Below are 26,772 nucleotides of genomic sequence, written 5' to 3'. Positions count from 1 at the left end.
ATTTATTAGCTATACTGTAATTGCTGAAGGGGAAAGTTTTTAACGTAAAGCATTTCTTGGCTATGTGAAAACTGCAATACAGACAGTTTTGACAAAATAACGTGAGAGTTAAAAATCTTACTTTAATTCAACTTTATGCACATTAAACACTCTGGTGGATTCAACCAGGGCCCCCAAGACAGTCTATGTACGTTAATCTAAGAAATAGATTTCTTTTAAAACGTATTACAGGAATGTGATGGGCTTTACAAAGGTTGTACAGGCTCAAAGAAAACCTTCAGTAATATAGTTCACGATTCATAAATGTTTCTTTATGAGGCTGGTCTATTACGAAGAAGTAGTATCACAAAAGTGTTAAAGAAACTTTACCTTTTTATTATAGATTTAAAAAATCCAGGTCAGAAACACAACGAACACTCTCGTTTACAAATCGGACGAGTCCTTCTAGAAGGAGTCTTCCTCAGTTATACAGAGACTACAATTGAGTGTTTGACCAGGCTGCAACCCTCTTCCATACTGGAGAATCCAAATGTCACAAAACCATTAAAAAATATGAACTACTAGAAGTTAAAACTAAACTAAGAATAACAATGTCTCTCATATATACATTTGTACTGCTCACATTGGATGTGAGAAGCAACAGTTTCTCTGGGTTACCCAACATTTTCAGAAGACCTTCACATAACAGCCTGTAATAGGATATTTTGCCCTAATAAACAGAAGAGCAAAGACCCTATTCAGTTTCTGAAATCTTCAGTAGCTAGGCACATTCACAAAGAGACTCTCTTCACTCAACAAATCTTCGTATGACATCAACAGTCTTCTTTTGTTGGTTTGAGAAAATGTAAAGTGGTGAAGTCTTTCAGTACCACACCATGCTGAGTTTCCACTAGTGAACAATCAATATTACTGATGCTTCAGCTCTCCATTTTTGAAGGTTTTTTCTTTAAAGGATCATCTTGTGAAGTAGGTGTAGACAAGTGTTCAAGCTCATAACATCCATTAGCAGCTGCTGGCTTCACTCCACTGTCCCCTCTGTCTTCAATGCCTATGCTCTTCTTGTGCTCAATGATCTGTTGCATTTGGTGCATCGCGTAGTCCGGTTTTGTCGTCAATGGTCCAGATGGGACAGTCATCCCCAAGATATCAGACACCATGTACGGTTTGAGCCAGCCAACCAGTGGCGTACTCCCAGGGGTATAGTGGGTCATCTTATGGTAAAACAGCAGTCCATCCACCTGAAGAGGGACAGAAAACACGTTAGAAGGACTCTTTACAGTGCCATGCCATTTCCTTTTCATAGAAGTATTCAAGGTTTCTGAAGAAAGTAGGAGGTGTAACCAGCAATGGATAACAACTGCGCAATAAGACGCATTTGTTCAAATAAGTGACAAATGTATTGCATCCTGTTCAGATACGATCCAGAGGAGTCCTTACCACATATAATGCCACAGCTGAATAGTAAGGACAGATGTGCACGAATAAAGATTGAACCACACCCAACTCAAACATTAGACAGGAAATGAAGAGACTAAGAACTGAATGGCCAGGGAATAATACCACCGTCTACTCTGACATGAGAATGTAGGATAATTCACACACAGTTTACAAATATTGATGAGGTAAAATGGATGGCAAACATGGGGATCCATTAGCTGTTTCTATGGCGAGCTCTGATTCCGTCGGAGGTCGCTGTAGAATTTTCTAGAGGTTGTAGCAATATAGCTATGCAAAATGAAGTAACCAAATCTAAGGATCATCCTAAACCTGGCAACTGTGAAAAATAAAATCAACCTCACTCAAAAAGAGGGGGGGAAACTATGCATTAAGCAGCCCACGCCTCCCACATGGCAGAGTACCTATATCAGGAATTGGGTTGGGTCCCTGTAACGCCAGGTAGGCAGGACCTCTAATAAAGCAATCAGCGTTATATAATGCCTTCCGTGTTAAGTACTTAGATCACAGTTAGGAGTACAATGTCAATAAATCTATTGTAACAGCGGTAAAAGATTTACACAGTAATTCAAGAATGAGTTGTTCAGTGTGTACTCAAAATATAAAAACATACAGGAACAACCTGGTAAAGTGAACTTGTTGTTTTTACAAACATGACTAACAAATAAAATTCACTCACTTCCTTCTGTACAACAGTTGCTATAAGAACAAAAAAGACCTTCAGCAGTGTGCTGGGTGATAAGTGATATAGTGGCGCAATAATAGTTCCAAAAATTACACAAAAATAACAAATTCAAGCTCAAAGAACTCCTTGATTATTCAAGCAATTCTAATGTAAAAAATATATTCGTTACATGCATAGTTCATTTGGGACACCAATCCAATATTCAGTGAATAACTTAGGACTTTGGCAGGTTAGTTGGTTCTGCAGTCCCACTGTCAAGGTGATGTACTGAAGGATAAGGACCCTATCGACATTAACCTCACACTCAGATAGTACACATAATCGTGAGCCAGAGTTAGTTCAATATTCTTTTTGGTCTTTATTTACTTGAAGAATTGTGTTGACACAAGTGGCGGAGTCTCCTCAGGATGGGGGCTGGGATCCATTTACACAACGGAGCACAAAAATAATTCTTAATTAAAGAGGGGTGGGGGTTCTTGCCTACTTAGGAGAAATAAGGGAAAAAAAGGTGGCCAGAGAGAGTAAATGGCAGCATTTGTTAAGCGGACAGCTACCCGGGTCCTGGGCTAACCTGCCGCTGGAGCCGGGGATCGGACCGTGAACCCTGTGGTCTGCAGTCAGGCACCCTCACCGCTGCGCCACACCTATTCAGGGGGAGACAGGAGAAGAAGCACAATTGGTTCCGTTCAGAGCACTTACTCAGAATGCGAGCGACAGGACCTAACAGTGAAGGAGAGGATGCATATAGAAACAAGAAACCAAATGGATTGGATTGCGCAATGGTTTGCAATAATAGTGGATGGAGTGGGGGACACCCGAAGCATGTATCTTGACTGAGGGGGTAACAAGAATGCTTAATGGTAATGCATCCCACATTACTCCTAAAGAAAGTAGCAGGTTACTGGAAGACGACGCGCAATTTGCTATATGTTGAAGGAATTGAGATCATGTGGACAATGCAAAAAAAAGAATGAAGAAGCACAGTGTTGCTTACCCTTGATGAACATATCATACAATATTATGTTTAGTGGAGCTCTCGATCAGTAAGAGGGATGAACTTGTGGAGATACGGCACCGCCGGTCTAATGGACAAAAATTGATGCCCAACAGTGTCCAGGCATTTTTGAAAGGGGGCAGAAGGCAGGTGAATCCATGAAGAAAGTGTAGTAGTCATTACCTAACAAAAGCTTCGGATGAATTTGGTACAGGGTTTAGGTCGCTCTTAGCACTGGGTCATTCTACACACTTGGTTTGTGGAGTCCGTGCGCAATTTCTGCATAAAAAGCGCATTGTGTGTGTCACATCTCATGCTTGGGTTGCTAGGAAGGATGTGCAACGTGCACCACCAATAAAAAAAAAAACAGCAGAGGGAGTGTGTTAAGGAGGGGGGACATTTTCCTTATTTGAAAGCCACTTAGCTCCAATGGACCTGCGGTGACACAAATGAAATTGAAGACAAAGGCCGCAAAGAATTCAACGGGGGTGGGGACATGTTGTAGTCTTTGATGCAGATCATGGTTGATCTACAATCCTGATGGTAGGCGAGGACCAGTTGAGGCAGAGGTTGGGAATACAATTTCAACGAAAATGAACTGTTCTGTTGGGGGCATAAGAGGGGGAGTTTGCATGTTCTGGATTCCAGGCATTTTGTGGAGCCCAGAGTGTAATGCTTCAAACTTCATAACGAGGAAGGCCTCTATTTTGAGTTAGTGCTTGTCCATATCTCCTCCCTTGGGATTAGGGCGTATGGCTTCCAATACTGACAATTTGATGTCATTCTCAGCAAGGGAACGCTCCAGGAGGTGTTTTACCAATGGCGCAGTCATCACTTGACATTTCAGGCTGGATTTGTGGTGGCTGATCCTCACTCTTACTTCCGGATTAGTTCTGTCCATGTATAATCTATTGCAGGCATAAAGTATGCCATAAATTACATTTCCGGTTCTACAATTAGCAAATGTCTTTTGCATTGCTATTTTTTTTAATTAAACTTTTTATTGGAATTTTGACAGTACCAACATACATTGTACCTTCTTTGTTAACACATTTGCCAATCAGAGCGTACATAAGTATAAACCAGTGAAGTACAATTACAGTTGCAGTACATCTCAGTACATATCAAAGAAAATACTTAAATCCCCGAAACTCCCCCCTGGTCGATCCTCACCCAGGCGATAAGAATACTTGTGTGCACAACTCTGGTCGGACACAGCAAGAACATGTACTGCACAGTGGTCAGTTACAACCAGGAAGCATCATCACAAAAGTGGAGTGACCCACCATTCATTTCCGACAGTAGAGTATTTCCTGTTCATTGATAGTGTATTAAGATTCTCCACAACACTGCACCTCATGGAACATTACCCTTCAGAATTAATCAGGATGAGACATCGGATACGCTGTAATGGGGCTCCAAAAATCTTTAGGACGGGAGGATTCCAGTAACTCTTCCTCATACACTTGCAACTGGTCCCTACAAAAAACCAGGTCCTTAAGTGACTGCTTTATAGTGGGGGCAGACCTCAATCCCCATCTCCGCGCCACCGCCCGCTTTGCAAGCAAGGTGGAGACCGCCACGATGCTTCAATTAGTTGACTTCAGACGTTTCACGTACCCCAGGTATCTCTGACGGAAGACGGAGCCCTCAAAGTTTGATCACGAGGAACGAGCTCCACTGTGACGTCAAATATCAAGTTGAAATTAATGTCCGGTATACGGTCATTCAACTATTTTGAAAATTTGAGAAATTCCGTGGCATTAAAGGGCGAAATGCAGAATACATCGTCTTGCACCTATACCATGAAGATGTCCATTCGGCAAATGGAATTTTTGGGTTGTATCACTTATTTTCAGAAGAGTATGCAGGTTTTTCGCCTACATCCACTGGCCGGTGAAGAAAGGGAGTGGGAAGTGGTTGAGGGGGAAACAAGGCAAACACAAAGAGATGATGGACGGACCCAGCTATATGCAAATCAGTCTTGATCCTGTGCCTCATGGGAACAGTCCAGCCTGAACTGCCAAGCCAGGTCTTTCCTAAACCGGAAACAAGCATCCTGGGACCGGTTTCGGGGTAACACCCCTCTTCAGCCAGGCCAGCTTGAAGGCAGTGGCAAAGTGAGCAGGGGGATCCACGTCTGGTCATACCCTGCCAACTGAGGGCAAACAAAGCAAACACATGGAGATGATGGACAGAGCGCTGAACATTTTCAGACACTCAGTCAAAGATCTGGGTTTAATCCATCATCGTTCTTTAGCTCACCTGGCCACCTCAGTTAAGACCCAGCTATATGCAAATCAGTCTTCACACTGTGCCTCATGGGAACAGTCCAGCTCGAGGTGGATAACATTACATACATTAACTGAAAATATCCAAAGACTCCATGAACAAGACATGCCCTGTCCGTGTGCGAAGAAAAGATGCCTAGGCTGTCCCGGAGCCCACAATGTGACAGTTGAAGCTTCTGGTTCTGCACTTGCCGTGAGGTGAATAATACTTAATTAAATAGGGCAGATTAAGTTCCTGGAAGGTGTTAGATATTGCATACGCAAGCCACACTTATGAAGGGTTTGGCTTGCGAATGCGGTTAGTTTCTCCATACTCAGTAGATCCCAGAGTTTGTGTGCCCATTCTATGTGTGTAGGAGCGGTGTCAGTACCCCATTTTGATAACAGGACTTGCTTTGCTGCGCAGAGGGCTAATGTGATAGCCTACCCCTTTGGGGAGCGTAAGAAGTATGTGAGTGCTTTGGGAAGCCCTGGTAGGATGTAGCTGAGGAAGCGGGTTAGCTCAGTGATGAACATTTGATCTATGTCGCGAGCATCTCAGACCAATAATGGTGTAGCTTTGGGCAATGCCACAGCAAATGAGATATTGTGCCGGAATGGCCTTCATCCATTGCTCAAGGGGGTAGGCGTGTCATACTAATAGTGTAGTAGCTTAAGGACTGTCTCCCTTCCGGCGGCACTTCAGGCAGACGTGCGGGCCCTATGCAGAATATCCATAGAGTCCTTATCTGAGAATTTTCGTTCATATTCAGCCTCTCACCTTGTCCTGGCTGGCGAAAGCAGGGCATTGGCGGAAGGGTTTAATAAAGTGTAGATATCCAACAACAGGCGTTGGTCATCCTTCTGGGACAGAAGCCAGCGTTTAAATGGCGTGTGGTCGCACCATTGGCAGGTTACCCAGTAGCAGACAACTGCGTACATCCACTGCTCTGAGCCTGGGAGTCCAAAATCCTGCTGAGGTCTAGGAAAGTCCAGCAAATCCCGTTCATCAAAAAGGTCCCCGCCGCATTTGCAATTGGCTTCTTGCCACCAGGAGAAAGCCGACTCGTGCATTGCAGATGGAAAGTCTGCATTTCCCGTGATTGGTGTGAGGGGGACACTGGAGTGGAAAGACATCTAGGAACACTCAATCTGTTCCAGGCCCCAACCGTGGCCTGACCACAGGATATTTACACCCCGGGAGCAGTTCTTACGCAGGAACAAGGATATCTTCCAAATATGTATGCCAGCCACCGCCTGATCTAGGTAGCACCAATGCTTCTCTGTAAGAGGCTGCTACCATTCCACTAGGAATCTCAACTATGCTGCTTGGCAATAGCGCACTAGGTGAGGTATACCCAGCCTGCCCTTAGCTACTGGAAGATATGCGCGCTCCCTTGCCATCCTGGCTTTTCTTGCCTCCCCATATAAAGGACTCTAGCGTTGATTGTAATCTCTTCGTCACAGAAGAGGGTGATTGTAGAGGGACTGCTTGCATTAAATATAGAATCTTGGGCAGGTGAGAAATATTCACTGCCACTTTGCGCCCCGACCATGACTGGATAAGTGCGAGCACCATAGACCGTAGTGAGGAATAATTGTGCAACAGACACCTTTCAATAGTGCGGAATAGGAGGATACCCAAATATGAGATACCCTGTGTAGCCCATGCAAAGGGAAATGTTTTAGCCAGGTGTGCCTGCTCGTCCCGCGGAATAGTGCGGTTGAGGTCCAGGGATTTGGTAGCATTCATCTTGAACCCCAATGCCTCCCAGAACTCCGCAAGCTCTTCCAGCAATGGAGCCAGCGACTGGCGTGATATATTGACAGCAAGCAGCACATCATCTGTTTATAACGCTATTTTGTGTGCTTGTGCACCCATCCAAACCCCCTCGATGAGTGGGTGTCGCTGAATACGCGCCACCAGCACCTCCATGTAGAGCACGAACAGGAATGGGGAAAGAGGGCACCCCTGTCGCTTGCCCCTCGAGATTCGGAACGCAGGGGACAGTGCCCTATTGACCCGGACTAACTCTTTTGGGTCTGCTTAGCTAGCCCTGGTGGAAGCAGGGGCCCAGACCTACAATCTCCAACATTGTCCGCAGAAGAGGCCAATGCAGCCGGACAAATGCCTACTTGGCATCTATTGATAAATGCAGTGTGGGTGTCTGAGTGGGTGGTTTTGTTGACTAGATGGAATATTCGCTTTGTGTCGTCCCCCCCCACCCCCCGCATGTACGTCCAGTAATGAAACCTGATTGATCTGGATCCACCAGTCCGAACATGTACATTATCAACCTGTTGGTGAGAATCCCACAAAATATCTTAGCATCCACGTTGAGCAGGGATATGGGTCGGTAGGAAGCGCATTACTGTGGGTCTTTCCCGGGTTTTGACAGAACTGTTAAAATGGCCGTTTTCATGGTCTCCGAGGGGGTACCCGTGGAGCTAAAAGAGTTATATAGCCAGGCTAAAATGGAAGACAACTGCTTCGCAAATGTTTTATAAAACCCAGCCGTAAATCCATCCTGCCCAGGCGCTTTATCTACTTGGAGCCTCCCTATTGCCTCAGGGACTTCCTAGGAAGTGATATCGGACTATAGTGCTGCAGCTACAAGTTCCGTCCATTTCGGGGACATGCTCCATATACAAAGTACGGTGCACATGTTGTAGAGGCTCTGCTTTGTATAGTTGAGTGATATCGGACTATAGTGGTGCAGCTACAAGTTCCGTCCATTTCGGGGGGATGCTCCATATACAATCTACATGGCACTGGTTGTAGAGGCTCTGTTTTGTATAGCTGAGCATAAAATTGACCAAATTCTGTAGCAATCTCTGCCTCTCTCACTAGGGGTGTTGTGTGTCGATTTAGATTCCGTACGAAATTCACGATTTATGCCCTTATATAGGTACAATTCACATTGCCATTATTTAGGCATAGAAATCCAGCCCTTATTTAGGCATTGCTCATGCTAACCAGATACAGGCATGGCTACTTGCATCCGATAGTCTACGTCACAACAAGTTATTGGACAACCAGACTCTTAAGCCTTTAGGACTTCCCCTTGCTTGGATATTGATTTCTCCAAGAACTCATTTATTATGCATGAACATCTATTTTTCTTAGAGGTTCATTCATGACTTTCTTATGCCCGACTTTTACGTCAATACTGGCATTCCTAAACACCTTCAAGGTATAAATATGCCTTTCCTTGCCATTGCAAATCACGGTTCGGTCCACGGTTCGACTGCCTACCTGCACGATGGATTAGTTACTTACCTGTAATCCTAGTTCTCTTCCAGGGGTATACTCAAAGTCATAAGCACTGAATTATCTCCGCCCATGAGCGGGAACCCGGAACACATAAACAATATACATATATATGTGTAAATATAACCAAAAGTACATAGTACTAACTAATTATACACATATACATGTATAATAACCATAATATGCAGCCTAACATATATACATAGGCTAATAAAGCCAAACCTTACACACGTTCTGAAGCACGAAAATATGTTGTATATAAATGCAATAAACAGCCTAAGATGCATTTCATAACCATGAAAAACCTTTTATTTTCATCAAAGAACCTGTTGTAAACAGTTATTAGCCTTCAAGGCGGCATATGAAAAAATGTCTGTGTACAGAAAATCAGACTGGCACCCTGCCTTTAAGGCCCCAGAGAATCTGCACACTTTACCTTTAAGGCCTCCAGGAGAACTCTGTTCCCATCATGCACCACAGGTGACAGTTAGGCCAGTTCTTTTGTACGGTACAGTAAACTTTAGCAGGAATCTGCACTTAAAACTTCATAATACATATTGAAAAGAAAAACCTCAATGCTACTGCTCGCCCGGGGAGGCGGGAGGGTGCTTATGACTTTAATGAGTATACCCCTGGAAGAGAACTAGGGGATACTCATTAATAGTCATAAGCACTGAATAGAGTAGCAAGCTCATACCCACCAGAAGCGGGCGAACAGATAAATGCATAGCCACACTTTTAAACCACAGTGTTAAGCTAGAATTAGCAAACACATTTCTGAGAGATGCTTGTCCCACTTGTGCATCAAACTGCGCATCAGAATCCAGACAGTAATGGCGTCTAAACGTATGCACTGAATGCCAAGTAGCTGCTTTACATATCTCTGACATCACCACATTCCTAAGGAGAGCTGTGGTAGAAGCTTTCCCCCTCGTAGAATGCGCCCTAGGTCTACCTGATAAAGACTTGTGGGCTAGCTGATAAGTCAGTAGGATGCATGACACTATCCATCTAGAAATGGATCTCTTGGACGCTGCCAAACCAGTATTTGTAGGACCATAGTTCACAAAAAGACGATCCGTGTGCCTCAAAGACTTTGTTTTATCTAAGTAAAACTTCAAAACCCTTTTCAGATCTAATGAATGGAGAGTCCGTTCAGCCGTACTCGAAGGGTTTGGGAAGAAAGTAGGCAATGTTATGGTTTGAGAATATGAAAATCCGACACCACCTTAGGCAGAAAAGCAGGATGAGTTCTGAGTACCACTCTGTTTCCATGAAAAATAGTGTAGGGTTCATTGCAACACAGAGCCTGGATTTCGCTCACCCTACGAGCAGAAGTGATGGCCAACAGGAACGCTACTTTCCAAGATAAGTGTTGTAAAGACGCTTTATGTATGAGCTCAAAGGGGGGACCCATTAACTTAGTCAACACCACATTAAGCTCCCAAGGTGGAGAAGGGGACCTGACTGGAGGATACACCTTCCTTAACCCTTCCAGAAAATCCTTCACCACAGGCATTCGAAAGAAAGATACCTGTTTTGGCGACTTTCTATAAGCAGTTATTGCAGCAAGATGGACTTTGATGGAACTAAACTGCAGACCAGATTCAGCAAGATAAAGTAGATAAGGCAAGATCACCTGTTCTTGACCATGAATAGGGTCAAGACCCTTACTCTGACACCAAAGGTAAAAACGTTTCCACTTAAATCCGTAGGATTGTCTTGTAGAAGGTCGTTTTGCCTCCTTAAGGATGTTCATACACTCCGGATTCAGCAGTAAGTGCCCGTACTGGATGACTTCAGGAGCCATGCTGCCAAGCGTAGGGAGGGCAGATTGGGATGAAACACTCGCCCCTCCTGTTTGGACAGAAGATCCGGGCGACACAGCAATCCCCGGTGTGGCATTATGGACAACTGGAGGAGATCTGGGAACCACCACTGGTGTGGCCATTCTGAGCAAATCAGAATCATTCTGGAGTCGGTCTTGTACAACCGATATATCACTCCTGGTATCAAAGTTGTCGGTGGAAAGATGTACAGCAAGTTTTGACACCAGTCTATCAAAAGGGCATTCCCTTGAGACCCTTTCTGGTAGAACCTGGACGCGAAGTTGGGCATTTTGCCTGGAAAATGCTGTGCGCGACGTCTTCGTTGAGAACCCAGTCGTGCGCTTCAACGGAGTCTCTGCTGAGGTCGTCCGCCTGTGAGTTGAGACTCCCTGGTAGGTGAATCGCTGTTATGGACAGGTCTCGTGCAAGTAACCAATGCCAGATGGTCTGGGCTTCTATGGACAGAGTCCTGGATCTGGTACCCCCCTGCTTGTTCAAGTAATACATTGTAGTTGTATTGTCTGTTTGCACTAGGAGGGACCGATTCTTTAGAGATGGAGCCAGGGACTTGAGAGCAAGATGGACCACTCTGAGTTCGAGTAGATTGATGTGATATCCTTTCTCGAAGTCGGACCATAGCCCTTGTACCTGAAGAGGGCCCATATGCGCCCCCCAACCTTGGAGCGAGGCATCTGTAATCAGAGTCTGCGTTGGTGGGTCCTGATGAAAAGGAACTCCCTTCATCAAGTGTGCCTTCTTCATCCACCACCGGATGGAATCTCTTGCAGACTCTTGGAGACGGATTCTATCCTCCCAGCATCCGGTCCTCTGTTTCCACTGATCTTCCAGACACTACAGTAGAGAACGCATATGCAGGCGTGCGTTTGGCACGCTGAAGATGCACGATGCCATGGACCCCAGGAGAGAGGACACTTGCCGGACTGTCGGACGTGCAGACTGACTGAGAAGTAAACACTTCGCCTTGATGGATGACCACCTCTCCTCCGAAGGACACACGCTTTCTTCTTCTGTGTCCAGGTGAGCACCCAGGTAGTGGATCTTCTGGGTGGGGTTCATTATGGACTTCTTGTAATTGACTTGAAGACCCAACTTGCCCATGAGATGGAGACATATCGATAGATGTTCTTCCAGTAGCGATGGGCATGAACTCTTCAGAAGCCAGTCGTCTAAGTACGGATATATGAAAATCCGTCTCTTTCGAAGACAAGCCGCAACTACCGCCATACATTTTGAAAATGTTCTGGGAGCTGATCTCAGGCCGAAAGGGAGCACTGCATACTGATAATGATGAGCAGCTACTTGAAACCTGAGGAACTTGCAATGTTTTCTGGATACCGGAATATGAAAATAAGCATCTTTGAGATCGATGGAGCACATCCAATCCCCCTGGTGCAACTGAGGGAAGATCTGATGAAGAGCCAGCATTCGAAACCTCTCCTTTTGAATGAATTTGTTCAACCGTCTCAAATCCAGAATGGGTCTGAACTCCGTAGCTGGACCTTTTTTCTTTACGAGAAAAAAATCGAGAGTACAGGCCTTGACATCTCTGCTGAGATGGTACTGGTTCTATTGCCTTCTTCAGAAGGGTATTCGCTTCCTGTTGTAAACGCTTTATATTCCACTGTAACCTCGTTAGAAGACGCATGACAGGGGGAGGCTTCGTGAATCTCAAAAGGTACCCGCTTTTGATACTCAGTACCCATCTGTCCCTTGTGATCTGTTTCCACTAGTCCAGACAAAACACAATACTTCCTCGAACCGGAGTGGCACACGGTTGCAGAGGAAGCCTCCGTTCATTGTTTTTTAGGCTGCTTGGTAGCAGATGACTGCTGCCTATTTCCGTTGCCTCTGCCTCGTCCAGGTCGTCGCTGTTGGAATTGAGACCTCTGTTGATTCTGGCCTTGGTTTTGCGAGGGCCAATTCGTCTGTTGGTTCCTCTGCTGGAAAGATCTCTTGTCAAAGGGACGAAAATTGCCCGACGTTTAAATTCTCTCTTCTTTTCAAGACCTACGGCCTTAAGAGTGTCCAACTCCACCTTCATTTTTAGCCATCTTGTCGTCAGCGTGAGATCCAAACAGGGTCGAACCATTAAACGGTAAATTTACCATTTTTCTCTGAGCCTCAGGCTTTAGCCCAGTAAGACGAAGCCAAGCTGAACGCCTAGCACAAACACAGTGTGCATAACCATGAGCTGACAGATCCGCCACATCAGCGGCAGCGCTAATGCTCTGGTTAGCCACCAATCATCCTTCTTCCACAATTTCCATGAAGTCTTTCTGATCCTCCTTAGGGAGTTTATCCGCAAAACGAGCCACCGAATCCCAGAGTAAACGATCATAGGGGCCCAATAGGGCTGCCACGCAGGCCACTCTCATAACCGACCCCGAGGTGTTGCACATTCTTCGCCCCAAGGAATCCATACTCTTACTATCCTTTTCAGGTGGGGCAGAAGAGGTAGATGCTGCAGAATTCGCTTTTCTGACTGCCGCCACAATAAGTGAGTCTAGAGGTGGGTCAGAACGCAAAAATATCGGTTCTTCTGGAGCCTTGTACTTCTTTGCAATCCTAGAAGGACCTGAACCCACCGTGGCCGGAGTTAAGAATGTTCTCATTGCTGGTTCTATCAGACCGGGCACTAACGGCAGAAGAGGCCTGCCAATCGTCTTGTGATGCAGGGTTTCAAAGATAACGGATGTTGCCATTTGGGGAACTGCCATCTTGATGTTGAACTTATTCGCCCCATGACATAACACATCACTAAATGTGCTCAAATCATCCACAGGAGACACTCTGGAAGGAGGAGTAGATGATATAGTGGGAGAATAGTCTCTATATGAAGATCTTAAAGAAGACGAAGAAGACGTAGAAGAAGGTGAAGGGGTTCTACGCCGCCTCTGTGGAGTTGCTGATCGCTGCCTCCTACGCTCCCTTGAACGCGATCTCTCTCTCACAAGGAATTTTGAGCGTGATCTTCTATGCAGCTCCGTCTGAGGGACCGGAGCCTTCTTTCCCATTAGTCCCACATCTGGACGCATTTTCCAATGTCTAAGACTTTCCAGCCACCTCGGTGACATGTTAATAGGTTGCTCTGTACGCTCAGGTGAAGTCTCAGGTGAAACCTGCACAATTTGCAGTCCTGCTGAAGACTTGGAAGCTCCGGAGACTACACTGTGCTCAGAGACCAATGAGCCAGATGGAGTCCGTTGTCTGGGCACCAATTGTCTGTCATCTGACAACTGCCCTGAGGTTGAGCCAGATTGAGCCACCACAGAAGAGTCCTGGTGTACTGTCTCTTGACCCACCGCAGACCTGTCGACTTGCTGGTCCTGTGGTGAAGACACCACTAAAGGTTGTGGACTTATTTCTGACCTCGACAAAGACCTAAGTGAGGTCCGAGAGGCTGGTTTTGATAGTCTCAAAGCCGACCTGTGTTCAGGTGGGGGAGACCTAGACACTCCATGCTTCGAGCCCGAAGCAGGCTTCGACGTCGACTTACGTCGCGATGGAGACCTTGATCTTCTCCTCTTAGGTCTCGACGTCGAAGGCGTTGTTCTTCCTCTCGACGTCTACCTCCCCAACCCACTCTGCAAAGAAACTGGAACAATATCACCATCGACCAGATCTCCTCATCGCTTCTTCAAAACTCCCCAGCCCACTCCTCAAACGCAGACCAAGCAGCCACCAACCTCACCCAATGGTTATCCAACAGCGCCGACATCCTAGCACCACTGAAAAAACGACAAATCAAACTAGGCAGCAAGAAGGCCTCCTGGTTCAACGATGATCTTAAGAAATCCAAGAAACTCTGTCGCTCACTGGAGAAGGCCTGGAAAAAAGACCCAACCACCAGCACCAAGGACGCCTTCAAAAACGCCACCCGCATACACCACCGACTGATCCGGAATGCCAAGAAAGCCGCCTTCAAGGACCAACTAGATAACAACGCCCACAACAGCAAGGAATTATTCAACATCGTCAAGGAATTCACCAACCCCTCAGCCAACTCCAACGACATCACCCCCTCTCAAGCCCTCTGCGACTCCCTAGCCTCATTCTTCCACAACAAAATTGCTGACATCCACAACAGCTTTGACAACCGACCCGAAGACCAACCCACCCAACCCCCTGCAGGACCCCCACCCCCCCTGAACATCCTCAATGACTGGAAGCCAATCTCCACTGAGGACACCATCCGTCTGATGAACTCTATCCACTCAGGATCCCCCACATACCCATGCCCTCACCACATCTTTAATAAAGCAGACTCCATTATAGCACCGCACCTCCGAGACGTCATCAACAGCTCCCTCAACTCTGCAACCTTCCCGGAAAGCTGGAAACATGCCGAACTCAGCGCCCTCCTGAAGAAACCCACAGCTGACCCCACCGAACTAAAAAACTACCGCCCTATCTCACTCCTTCCATTCCCGGCCAAAGTAATCGAGAAAGCGGTCAACAACCAGCTCGCCGCATTCCTCGAAACCAAAAATCCCTCGACTCCTCACAGTCCGGCTTCCGAGCCAAACACAGCACTGAGACCGCCCTCATCGCAGCAACAGACGACATTCGAACTCTACTGGACAATGGAGACACAGTTGCCCTCATCCTCCTCGACCTCTCCGCAGCCTTCGACACGGTCTGTCATAGCACCCTTTTACAACGCCTCAGAAACTTCGGAATCCAAGGAAAAGCACTGGAATGGATCACCTCGTTCCTCACCGGAAGAACCCAGAGAGTCCGCCTTCCACCATTCAAGTCAGAGGCCACTGAAGTCATCTGCGGCGTACCACAAGGATCTTCACTCAGCCCCACCCTCTTCAACGTATACATGAGCCCCCTCGCGGCCATCGCACGCCAACATAACCTCAACATCATCTCCTACGCGGATGACACTCAACTGATCCTCTCACTCACCAAAGACCCTAACACCGCCAAAACCAACCTGCACGAAGGAATGAAAGAAGTAGCCGAATGGATGAAGCACAGCCGTCTGAAACTGAACTCAGACAAAACAGAAGTCCTCATCCTAGGCACCTCCCCCTCAGCCTGGGATGACTCTTGGTGGCCAGAGGCCATTGGAAAAGCACCCATCCCGACGGACCACGCACGGAACCGGGGCGTCATCCTGGATTCCTCACTCTCGATGAACAGACAAGTCAACGCCGTTTCTTCATCTTGCTTCAACATTCCTCGCATGCTCAAAAAAACATTTCGCTGGATCCCCACCGAAACTAGAAAAACAGTCACCCACGCTCTGGTCACGAGCCGTCTGGACTACGGAAACACCCTCTACGCCGGTACCACCGCAAAACTCCAGAAAAAACTCCAACGCATCCAGAACGCTTCAGCCAGGCTCATACTAGACATCCCGCGTAAAGATCACATCTCTGGACACCTGAAAAACCTCCACTGGCTCCCCGTCAATAAGAGGATTACTTTCCGGCTCCTAACCCACGCACACAAAGCGCTCTACGAAATCGGACCCGAATGCCTCAACACAAGACTGTCCTTCTACACCCCCTCCCGCCAGCTACGATCCGCCAACCAAGCCCTTGCCACTGTACCTCGCATCAACAAAACCACCATGGGAGGTAGATCCTTCTCCTACCTGGCAGCTAAAACCTGGAACTCTCTTCCCACTCACCTTCGCCTTACTCAGAACCACCTAGCATTCAGAAAGCAACTTAAAACGTGGATATTTGACAAGTAATTCCCCACCCTTTTCCAAGCGCCTTGAGACCCTTTGGGTATGTAGCGCGCTATATAAATTTATTGACTTGACTTCCTCGACGACGACGTACGTCTCTCTCTCGACCTCGGTCTTTCCTTCGACGTCGATCGATGACTCCCTCTCGACGATACACCTTTCGATGTCGACACTCGATCCTTCGACGACGGACGCCTCTCTTCCCTCAACGTCGAATACATACGATCCTTCGACGTCGAACGTTGAGCCCCCAACGTCGTCCTTACTGCAATCGACACCAGATGTCTCGACGTCGAAACAGATTTCGACGGCGACTGTCGAGATGCTGAACCTTGCCTCACCGGCGAAGTTCTCTATGTCGATGGAGCTCTCTTCGACGCCGACACTGACGGCGATCTGGATCTCGACGTCAAGAGCACCTTTTTTGACGGCGACGCTCCCTGGGGTCGATGTTTTTTAGTTCTACCTTCTGGAGAAGCTGTTCTTCGACGTTTGTGTTGAGAAGATTTTTATTTCTTTAATAGTATTCCCAATTATCGCTGTTTTTGTCATTGTGTAGTGACGAAGGTCACAATAATTAGCCCGCATATATGTAAAATTAAGGGGTACCTTTGTTTTTCACATCCACAGATATTTACTGATGTGACCTTTTGTTGTACATAAAACAACGAACTTAATTTCCGTATTGGAAAGGTATGTAATAATGGTATGGTCCGCCTTATATAAAACCGCGATAATTGGGAATACTATTAAAGAAATAAAAATAGAAATTCTCCCTTTATTCATACAGAGACAACAGAGTTTGCTAAATTGTAAAAGGTCAACTTGTGAAGGGTCTATCATCAAAAAGAACCCACAGGAAGTCTCTTTAAAAAATAGTATTTTTCCAGTTGAGATATCTCCACCTGTAATAAGGTAGGCACACTGTAGACATAATTCTAATGTTTGTGCTTCTAAGAACAGGGGCTCACAGCATTGGACAAAGGTTCCAAGGGAGAGGCAAAGACATGGAGGTGTTAAAAATGGGGTACTGTTGAGTAACATATTACCCAATGAGTTGCTATTGAGAATTTGCTTGTTTTATTAATAAAAAAAGATAACATGGGATATGTGTTATTTGTATAACAGAAATAATGTAGAGCAAACTGTGATTCAATGGAGATAGAGACAATTGTTAAAATAAAGACCAGAATTATGTGACAACAGTAGAATTTAATCATAGGAATAGTACTGTGTGCAATACAGAGATATGTCCTTTTTCTTGCCTCAAAATATGGATTGTAACTCTGTGTGTTTTTTAATTATTCAGAATCAGTCCTGAGGAAGGTGTGATAAACAGAAAACCGAAACGCGTCGCCTTTGTTTGATTCTTTGTTTTACTGTAACTTTTATCCAATTGTATAAAATGATATATTGTTTTTATTGTTTTTTAATGTTATGATTATGCATAATGAATTTTTTATATAAATAAAACCTAAACAGAGTTTTTTACTGAACAACTTATTGTGATGATTATTATTTTTGAGTTAGTCAATACTATTGATATTCTATGCAATTCTACTGTGTCTTCTCCATCCTTGAGGTGTATATAAGAAAAATCGACCTACTTCATTGTATTTGTAAACAGACCACATTGTGCCTTTGCCTCCCTCGCCCACTTGATGGTATGCTGTTTTGATAATACACACCCCTAATAGTTAACATAGTAACTGGACGTATTCCATATTGTCCTTGTTACTAGGGACCTCTTCCTTTTCAATAAGCTCTTCCCCCAGTCCCTGAGATGCCTGTGTGGGGCCCTCCTTTTCTTTTTTTAAATTTATACTCGGCTTTTCAGCTGAGGAGGTTTTGTTTGGCACTGCAAATTAGCAGCGTGGTAAAATTGATAAATACCCGAATCTAAAATAGTTAAAACTATATATAATAAATGGAAGGTATAAAAACATATAGTTTTTCGGAAGATCAATTTAATAAACTGATAAATGGGAAATCCAGGAACACTACCACAGTCAGGTTAGATAAAACTGATGAAGAGCAATGGGAGAAACTCTGGAATCTAAAAAAGAAAGCTATAAGCGCGGAACTCCACGCGGAGTTCCTAGTAGAGTACTGTAAAAATTGGATTATCCCCAAGGGCCTTCAGGTCACGAATGAACCTGGTATCTTTATAACAGATAGGAAATTTATAGAAAAATGGACCCTTGTAGCCAACAGGTGTAGTAGGGATTGGATCCTGTTAATAATAGAAACAGCAAATGAATTCTTAGTCATCGAAAGGAAAGAAATAGAGGAGTTAGAAATTAAACTACAAGAGAGCACAGCATTGGAAGATGCTCCGGCTAAACTAGATGAAATTCAAAATGATGTAGCAGGGTATAATGAATATCTGATCAAAAAGAAGAGCAATAAGCTTAAAAAAGACATTGAGAATTACAATCCAGAATTTGTTTATCCCTACTTGCAGAAGGATTTTTATGAACGCCCTAAGGAACAATTCCAGCCACGGAGACAGTGGCAGAATCAACCTAGAAACCAACCCAGGAGAAGGGTGAGGTTCTTTGATTCCTCATATTCAATCACAGACTCAGAAGGGGAACTACCAAATGACAAACAAAAGCGGGGCCTCTAATAAGCAACAACAATCGAGGTTTGTCTTTTTTAGACAAACACAATCAGACATATGGTCAACAACGAGGCAGAGGGAGGGGCCGTGGCAACTACAACCAACAAACACAATACTCACATGTCCCAAACCCTCAACGTCCACGGACCAGGAGTCAGAAACAATGGGACTAGACAATAAAAAAAAGGGGTCGGTTATAAACTTATCAGACCACCAACTAACCCCAGTAGAGATCAAACTATTTGATAGGGGCCTAGGATATGCAATTTGTTCCCCGGTAGACAGATATGCCTTGGAGAGGGATTTACAGAATCTATTCAGAAAAATTAGACTCCAAATTTTTTTTGATGGTAAGGATAAACCATTAAGACAAAATAAGTCAGGGTTGAAGAATAAATCCACTTGGACCCCATCTTTAAACACTGTACACAAGGATGTATAGGCCTTTGAGAGGTCCGTAGATAAAAGCGTAGATAATCTCTTGAAGCAAAAAAACTGGACACCGTTCAATCTGACCAAGGAAGAAAAAGGAGCATTACAACGCCTATAACAAAATGTAGGTTTGACAGTGAAACCAGCAGATAAAGGTGGGAGCGTAGTACTGATGGATAATAAGGATTATGACAATAGAATGCTCAAACTTTTGAACAACAGTGAACATTATAGAAAATCAAGTAGGGAAGAATGGAATATTCTTAAGGGAGACATAGGAAGAATGCTAAGATCAGCAAAAGATGAGGACATCATATGCGAGGAAGAATTTGCATTTATGCTTAATACAGACCCCCTGATCCCGGCACTGTATGGCCTACCCAAGGTGCATAAAGATATAAAAAACCCACCCATGAGGCCCATTGTATCCTGTATAGGTTCCCTCACTGAACCCTTAAGTAAGTATGTGGAGGTTTTCCTGCAACCCCTAGCACAACAGCAAAAAGCTTACATTAAGGACACGACCTCCATGATTAGTAAGGTAGAAGGATTGAGTTTCAATCCGGATACACAGGTGTTAGTGACTTTGGACATCGAAGCACTTTACACAAACATCCCGCAGAACAGTACTATTGAAATCATGGAGGAAATTTTAAGCGAGAACCAACAAGACTTGACAGACCATCAAACATTTATTTTAGATTGTATCACCCTGATCCTTAAAAACAATATTTTCATGTACTAAGAGGACCTATTTATGCAAATCAAGGGGACCAGCATGGGGGCCACATGTGCCCCCAGTCTGGCCTGTTTATACGTCTCAAAATTTGAAGACAGACACATCTATAATATTACCGCCCCATTCTATGAAAACATCTCGGAATGTGGTCGGTATATAGATGACATATTTTTTATATGGACAGGAGAGAAGGAGACCCTGAATGAGTTCCTACTCTGGTTAAACTTGGGTGACGAGAACATCAAATTCACATCCCACACAAGTAAACACCAAGTAGAATTTCTGGACATTATTATCAAACATACAGAAGGATACCTGACGGTAGAATTATATACGAAACCGTCCGATAGGAACAGTATGTTGCATTTTAATAGTAACCACCCTGCAACACAAAAGAACAACATCCCTTTTGGGCAATTTCTTCGGTTACGAAGAAATTGTAGCTCGATGCAAGATTATGAGACACATGCAGAAACTCTGAAAAGCAAATTTGTGGAGAGAGGCTACCCAAAAAGGATAGTGAGGCATGCTTATAAACGGGCGAAATATTTTAATAGAGACAATTTCTTTCTGCCCAAAAATGAGAATCAGAGAAGTACTCCACCTATTATGTTTGTTACTAATTTTTCCCAAGTTAGTAATAAGGTCAAAAACATCATTAATAGAAATTGGCATCCGATCTCAGATAAAACAAATATATCAATTTCTAAGCCCATGTTTTCCTTTAGAAGGAATAGAACTATTAGAAACTCTTTGGTTCACACCTATAGAGAATTGCCAAAAAACTGCCAAACAACTATTGATGGTAATCCTTTACCAACTGGCACGCATCCTTGTGGTGGTTGTGTAAATTGTGCCAGTATTATTAAGGGCAACAAATTGATAGTTAATGACAAACCAGTATTTATTAAGAGTTTCATCAATTGCAGAACAAAAAATGCGATTTATCTCATTCAATGCCCCTGCAATAAATCATATATAGGTGAGACATCGAGGGAAATTAGACTACGACTTAATGAACATCGATCAGCCCTTAGAACTAACAAAATAGGAGCACCCCTCACTGAACACTGGAGGACCAATGGACATGCAATTGATGATCTGAAATGGTGTGGTTTAGAAAAAATAACAGGCAGTAAGAGAGGTGGCAATCAAGAGAGTAAGAGAAAAAGAAGGGAACAATTCTACATGCCCACTCTAAATAGTGTAAGATGTGGATTAAATTCTAGAGAGGATTGGGAGAAAATCATCAAGTGAATATAAATAGGTGGCTTATAGACAATGGGGGACCTTTTACTCTTAGCGGGTATCTGTGACAGCTAGAGAACTATAATGACAAAAATGTATAAATCAGCTTGACCCTGAATATATATAGGCAACATAGCGGCATTTTTTCAGATGTATTTACTGGGGTTACCATAAAGTGATGAAGTGTTGAGATTAGCAAAGACTGAACTGAACCAATGCAACAACGGGCGCAACTCTGAACGTCGCCGTGTAACATCGCCGTGGAACATAGCGGCAATATTCAAAGTTGTAAACTAGTTTAACAGATAGCGGTGGAATACTTAGATTAGAGAATTAGGTAACCAATTGACCTCAGAATAAAGAGCATCAAGGCGATTGGATTAATATATGTTTTAATAAATAGATTGGGATAGCGTATAAAAGATCAAAGAAAACGGTCGCTCAATCGCGTAGGAGGTGACATGAGACCCATAAGTGTATTAACCAAGGCTTAACAGGACAGTTACTGAGTCCAGTTTAAATATAAATATAAATACAACATCCCCCGGACAAACCGATAATTTTTTAATGAGGTTAACAATATAGCGTTTATTTACTTACAATCAATATGCAAATAGTAAATCCTGACAAACGCATATTTTTGGAAAGGGTAAACAATTTAACATTTATTTATTCACAATCAATGTGTAATAGTGAACCTCGTGAATTATCGTTATCGAGATTTTTAGTAATAAACAAAAGGGACAATAAAACGAGCGGCGGCGATTTAGTCCGTCTTTGAGTAAATAAACGTCATATTTCCCCATGGTAACGCATTTGTAGTAGTGATCCAATGAGGGCCAAGTGTAGGAACTGGACTGGCCAATAACAAGGGTGCACGGAGGAAACTATAGACAGCCAAAAGCGTTAGGTTTCCATAGCTACACTTCCCAGATTGGTTGGAAGGTAGCGAATAGCATTACACAATACGGGCGCCCAATTAGATAACGGGAAGCATATAAACCCGGAAGGCCGCTTCATTCTCCCATTTCTGTTCGACATAGTTCAAAGAAAGCGGAAGGTGACGAACTGCCAGGAAAACAGGAGCAGGGAGGCCGAGCAAAACTAAGAGGGTAAGAATTACCGTATGCAGGGCACCTATCTTAGAAACAAAGAACTCTTTGAGAAGTTATTTTGTTTTAAAACTGAGTAATAAATATAGAGCTATGGGTGCTTACTATCAAGATATAGGTGAAATAAAGAAGCGCAAGTCAAGTCAAAACCTTACCACAGAAACATAGAATGTTTTGAGAAATTATTCCGTTATTCTGAATCAAAATAAGGAATTTTGAGTTATGGGTACTTACTCTCAAGATAGAGATAAATGAAGTCTTAAATTTTTTTTTTTATGTAGCGAATAAACATGACTTGTGGGATTAGGTGCCTGTAATTCATTGACAGGAGCAGAGTATAGTCAACAAGAGAGTGAGCTGTGATGCGCTTGAATATAGACATTGGGGCCATAAGATCATAATGCCTAAATACATTTATAGGTAACAAGAAACTGATGATATCAGCCCAGTTTCCACAACGATCTGACCGAATTGAAAGCGGATCAGGACGCCAGTAATAGATCCTTATACAGATCCCAAAGGGTGAGTGATATATTAATTAATAACTGATACATTAATTTATATAGGGCAAGAGACATTCGACTATTGAGATATATGTGTTTAACCCTTCAGGAAATCTTACTGACAGCAACAGTTACAAAAACGGTGGCTCCTCCTGGCAGACAAATACAGTGAAGGTCACATCTGAGTCACAGGTATAATATAAACTTGATCATTGTGTAGTGACGAAGGTCACAATAATTAGCCCGCATATATGTAAAATTAAGGGGTACCTTTGTTTTTCACATCCACAGATATTTACTGATGTGACCTTTTGTTGTACATAAAACAACGAACTTAATTTCCGTATTGGAAAGGTATGTAATAATGGTAAGGTCCGCCTTATATAAAACAGCGATAATTGGGAATACTATTAAAGAAATAAAAATAGAAATTCTCCCTTTATTCATACAGAGACAACAGAGTTTGCTAAATTGTAAAAGGTCAACTTGTGAAGGGTCTATCATCAAAAAGAACCCGCAGGAAGTCTCTTTAACCACATGCGCGCTGCGTTGATTCTCCTTCTATGCTGACTTTTTAAAAAACCCATTGTTCATGACGAGCTGGGCTCGTCATCAGTGTTTGAGAAGGCTACACCATGACGAGCCCAGCTCGTCATCAGCCTCGAAGGGGTTAAAAAATAGTATTTTTCCAGTTGAGATATCTCCACCTGGAATAAGGTAGGCACACTGTAGATATAATTCTAATGTTTGTGCTTCTAAGAACAGGGGCTCACAGCATTGGACAAAGGTTCCAAGGGAGAGGCAAAGACATTGAGGTGTTAAAAATGGGGTACTGTTGAGTAACATATTACCCAATGAGTTGCTATTGAGAATTTGCTTGTTTTATTAATAAAAAAAGATAACATGGGATATGTGTTATTTGTATAACAGAAAAAATGTAGAGCAAACTGTGATTCAATGGAGATAGAGACAATTGTTAACATAAAGACCAGAATTATGTGACAACGGTAGAATTTAATCATAGGAATAGTACTGTGTGCAATATAGAGATATGTCCTTTTTCTTGCCTCAAAATATGGATTGTAACTCTGTGCGTTTTTTAATTATTCAGAATCAGTCCTGAGGAAGGTGTGATAATCAGAAAACCGAAACGCGTCGACTTTGTTTGATTCTTTGTTTCACTGTAACTTTTATCCAATTGTATAAAATGATATATTGTTTTTATTGTTTTTTAATGTTATGATTATGCATAATGAATTTTTTATATAAATAAAACCTAAACAGAGTTTTTTACTGAACAACTTATTGTGATGATTATTATTATTTTTGAGTTAGTCAATACTATTGATATTCTATGCAATTCTACTGTGTCTTCTCCATCCTTGAGGTGTATATAAGAAAAATCCACCTACTTCATTGTATTTGTAAACAGACCACATTGTGCCTTTGCCTCCCTCGCCCACTTGATGGTATGCTATTTTGATAATACACACCCCTAATAGTTAACATAGTAACTGGACGTATTCCATGTTGTCCTTGTTACTAGGGACCTCTTCCTTTTCAATAATAACTGTTTACAACAGGTTCTTTGATGAAAATAAACGGTTTTTCATGGTTATGAAATGCATCTTAGGCTCATGCCTGTTTATTGCATTTATATACAACATATTTTTATGCTTCAGAACGTGTGTAAGGTTTGGCTTTATTAGCCTATGTATATATGTTAGGCTGCATATTATGGTTATTATACATATATATGTGTATAATTAGTTAGTACTATATACTTTTGGTTATATTTACACATATATATGTATATTGTTTATTAGTTCCGGGTTCCCGCTCATGGGCGGAGAGAATTCAGTGCTTATGACTAATGAGTATCCCCTGGAAGAGAAGCGGTTCGCCACGGCAAGTTCGGAAGGAAGTCCAGTCCCCAACTGACGCACTGACCAGATGCTGCCATCCACCTAGCAGAGAAATCAGCTCCAGTGTTTGACTGTTAGAAATCGAGACCCGGGAAAGAGATTCCAACCGCTCTCATTCTAAGGTATGGAGCAGACTAGAACCTAGAGGGACTCTTGGCAACTATAGTTAAACTAAACTATAACTAAACTAAACTATAGCTGAACAGCACCTACTTCGACCCTCGTACTACACTTAGGTTAGGTACACTGGGGTAGGATTATTTTAGAAGCACCAGATGAGTATTTTAGCCTGTGTTATTTATGTATTTTTATGAATATATGTCATAGCTACAGACCATGCTATTGCAGTATTATTTAACCCTACTACTAACGCTGTAAGTAATATTCTTCACATTCTGTCTTACGATTGTAGCAGTTCATATCTCTTGCATGAGAAATTACTGTTCAATAAACCCTTTTTATTTAAATGCCTGTCTTTCTATTTCTGTGCAACTCTGTAGAAACGAAGCATGCACGATTGATTGAGTGAAACGGTTATCTATTGTTTCCACGACTGAATATACTGTTCTGATTCCAAGGGAAACAAAGTTGCCATGTTTATGCGGTTGTCAGAAATTAATCCCTTCTTGTTCATTCGAGAAGTTTCTAGTGACCTCTGAGTTAGCTGAAACACACACAAGTAATTAAGTTTAATGTACTTGGTAGAGACATACTGACCTCAGTCCTATGTCAAAACTATAGTGTATTTATTCCAATCCGCAGAGCCTATCAGGGATATAGGCACTACACTACAGGGGGTGTTGGTTGTGATCTATTAGGACTTGTATGCAGCGCGCTTGTGTCTGAGTGCGTAGTCTGCGAGCAAGGAGTCTACCCGCCATGTTTACCCCCGGATACTAGCTTTGCTTCATGGGGAGCAGCGCGTATTCCGCAGCATACATATCTAGGGCCTTAAGCTGCTTCCTGGAAATAGTTAGTTGATGTTGCGCCTTATGTTACCCTGTTAGTCTGGGCACCTCCATGTCCCTCACTCTCCCCTCTAGATCCGCACGCTTAACACTACGCTCCCTGTTAAGCAGATGCTATAGCTATGAAAGTTCCTCTCACCACAGCCTTAGACACTGTGGAGATCAAGGTGTGTGGCTGGTCATTAGTGGAGAGGCAGTCTGAGATACCACCCTGAACCACTTTAAGGGCTGGTTTGTAGGAAAGCAGTTTAGGGTTAGGGCGCCACATTCTAGAGCACTGGGTAGCACTGGGAGGTGCAGCGTAAGCGTGACGGGTGAGTCATCCGAGGTAGAGTCAACTTCAATCTCAGCCTGTGTCACCGTTGGAAGTAGGAAGGGAGAGACTAAAAAGAAGTTGATTTTGGCATATGACTGGTGTGCGGCCGAGAAGTATGGGTATGTCCTTGAGGAAGAGTGTTATGTTCTCCATACATCAACCAATCCCGCATCTGTAAGCCACCCCAGCCCCTGTGGAGTAAGCGCTCCCGTTGAGCGGGTTCCTGTGTAACGTGGCATCTCCTACCATGCTGAAATCCCCACCTATTAGGATATTAATATCAGGTGTTGTGAGAATCGTCACAATTGTCTGGCAGATAACGGGTTCCTGGTGGTCATTTGGTGCATAGACGCACGCAACTGTAAATGTGCACTGGTGAAAAGAGATCCGGACGGATAGCATGTGGCCTGTGACTTCAGAGTGTGTTTGAAGGACCTGTCCTTGAAAGTGTGTAGCTAGCAGAATGGCTACCCCTGCCCTCATACCGGGATCAGCTGACCAGTATTGACGGTCGAAACACTTTGATCGCATTTGGCTCCAATCTTTATTTCAGAGGTGGTGTTGAAAGTGAGCCCATATTACTATCGATGCCCGGGCTGCTGGCGCAAGTTGCCTCTTAGTTCCCATTCTGAATAGTTACCAAATAAAGAGACGGGCGCTGGAAGCAGGAATCA

At 43.6% G+C, this 26,772-nt stretch overlaps 1 protein-coding gene across 2 annotated transcripts in view; it reads right to left on the bottom strand.

Moving 5' to 3' along the window:
- Nucleotides 1–354: 354 nt before the first annotated feature.
- SNUPN (snurportin 1) overlaps nt 355–26,772 on the bottom strand; it is a 265,706-nt gene continuing 239,288 nt past the window's right edge. For both annotated transcript variants that reach the window (XM_086959302.1, XM_086959303.1), the window contains exon 9: nt 355–1,238. In XM_086959302.1, coding sequence (XP_086815428.1) covers nt 918–1,238 — 321 coding nt within the window. In that variant the 3' untranslated portion in view covers nt 355–917. The remainder of the gene's footprint in view (nt 1,239–26,772) is intronic.

Source organism: Lissotriton vulgaris, chromosome 2_2 (genome assembly GCF_964263255.1).
Source record: "Lissotriton vulgaris chromosome 2_2, aLisVul1.2, whole genome shotgun sequence".
NCBI classification, from domain to species: domain Eukaryota; kingdom Metazoa; phylum Chordata; class Amphibia; order Caudata; family Salamandridae; genus Lissotriton; species Lissotriton vulgaris.
The sequence above is the reverse complement of the archived record's forward strand: the minus strand, read 5'-3'. Positions and strand labels throughout refer to the sequence as shown.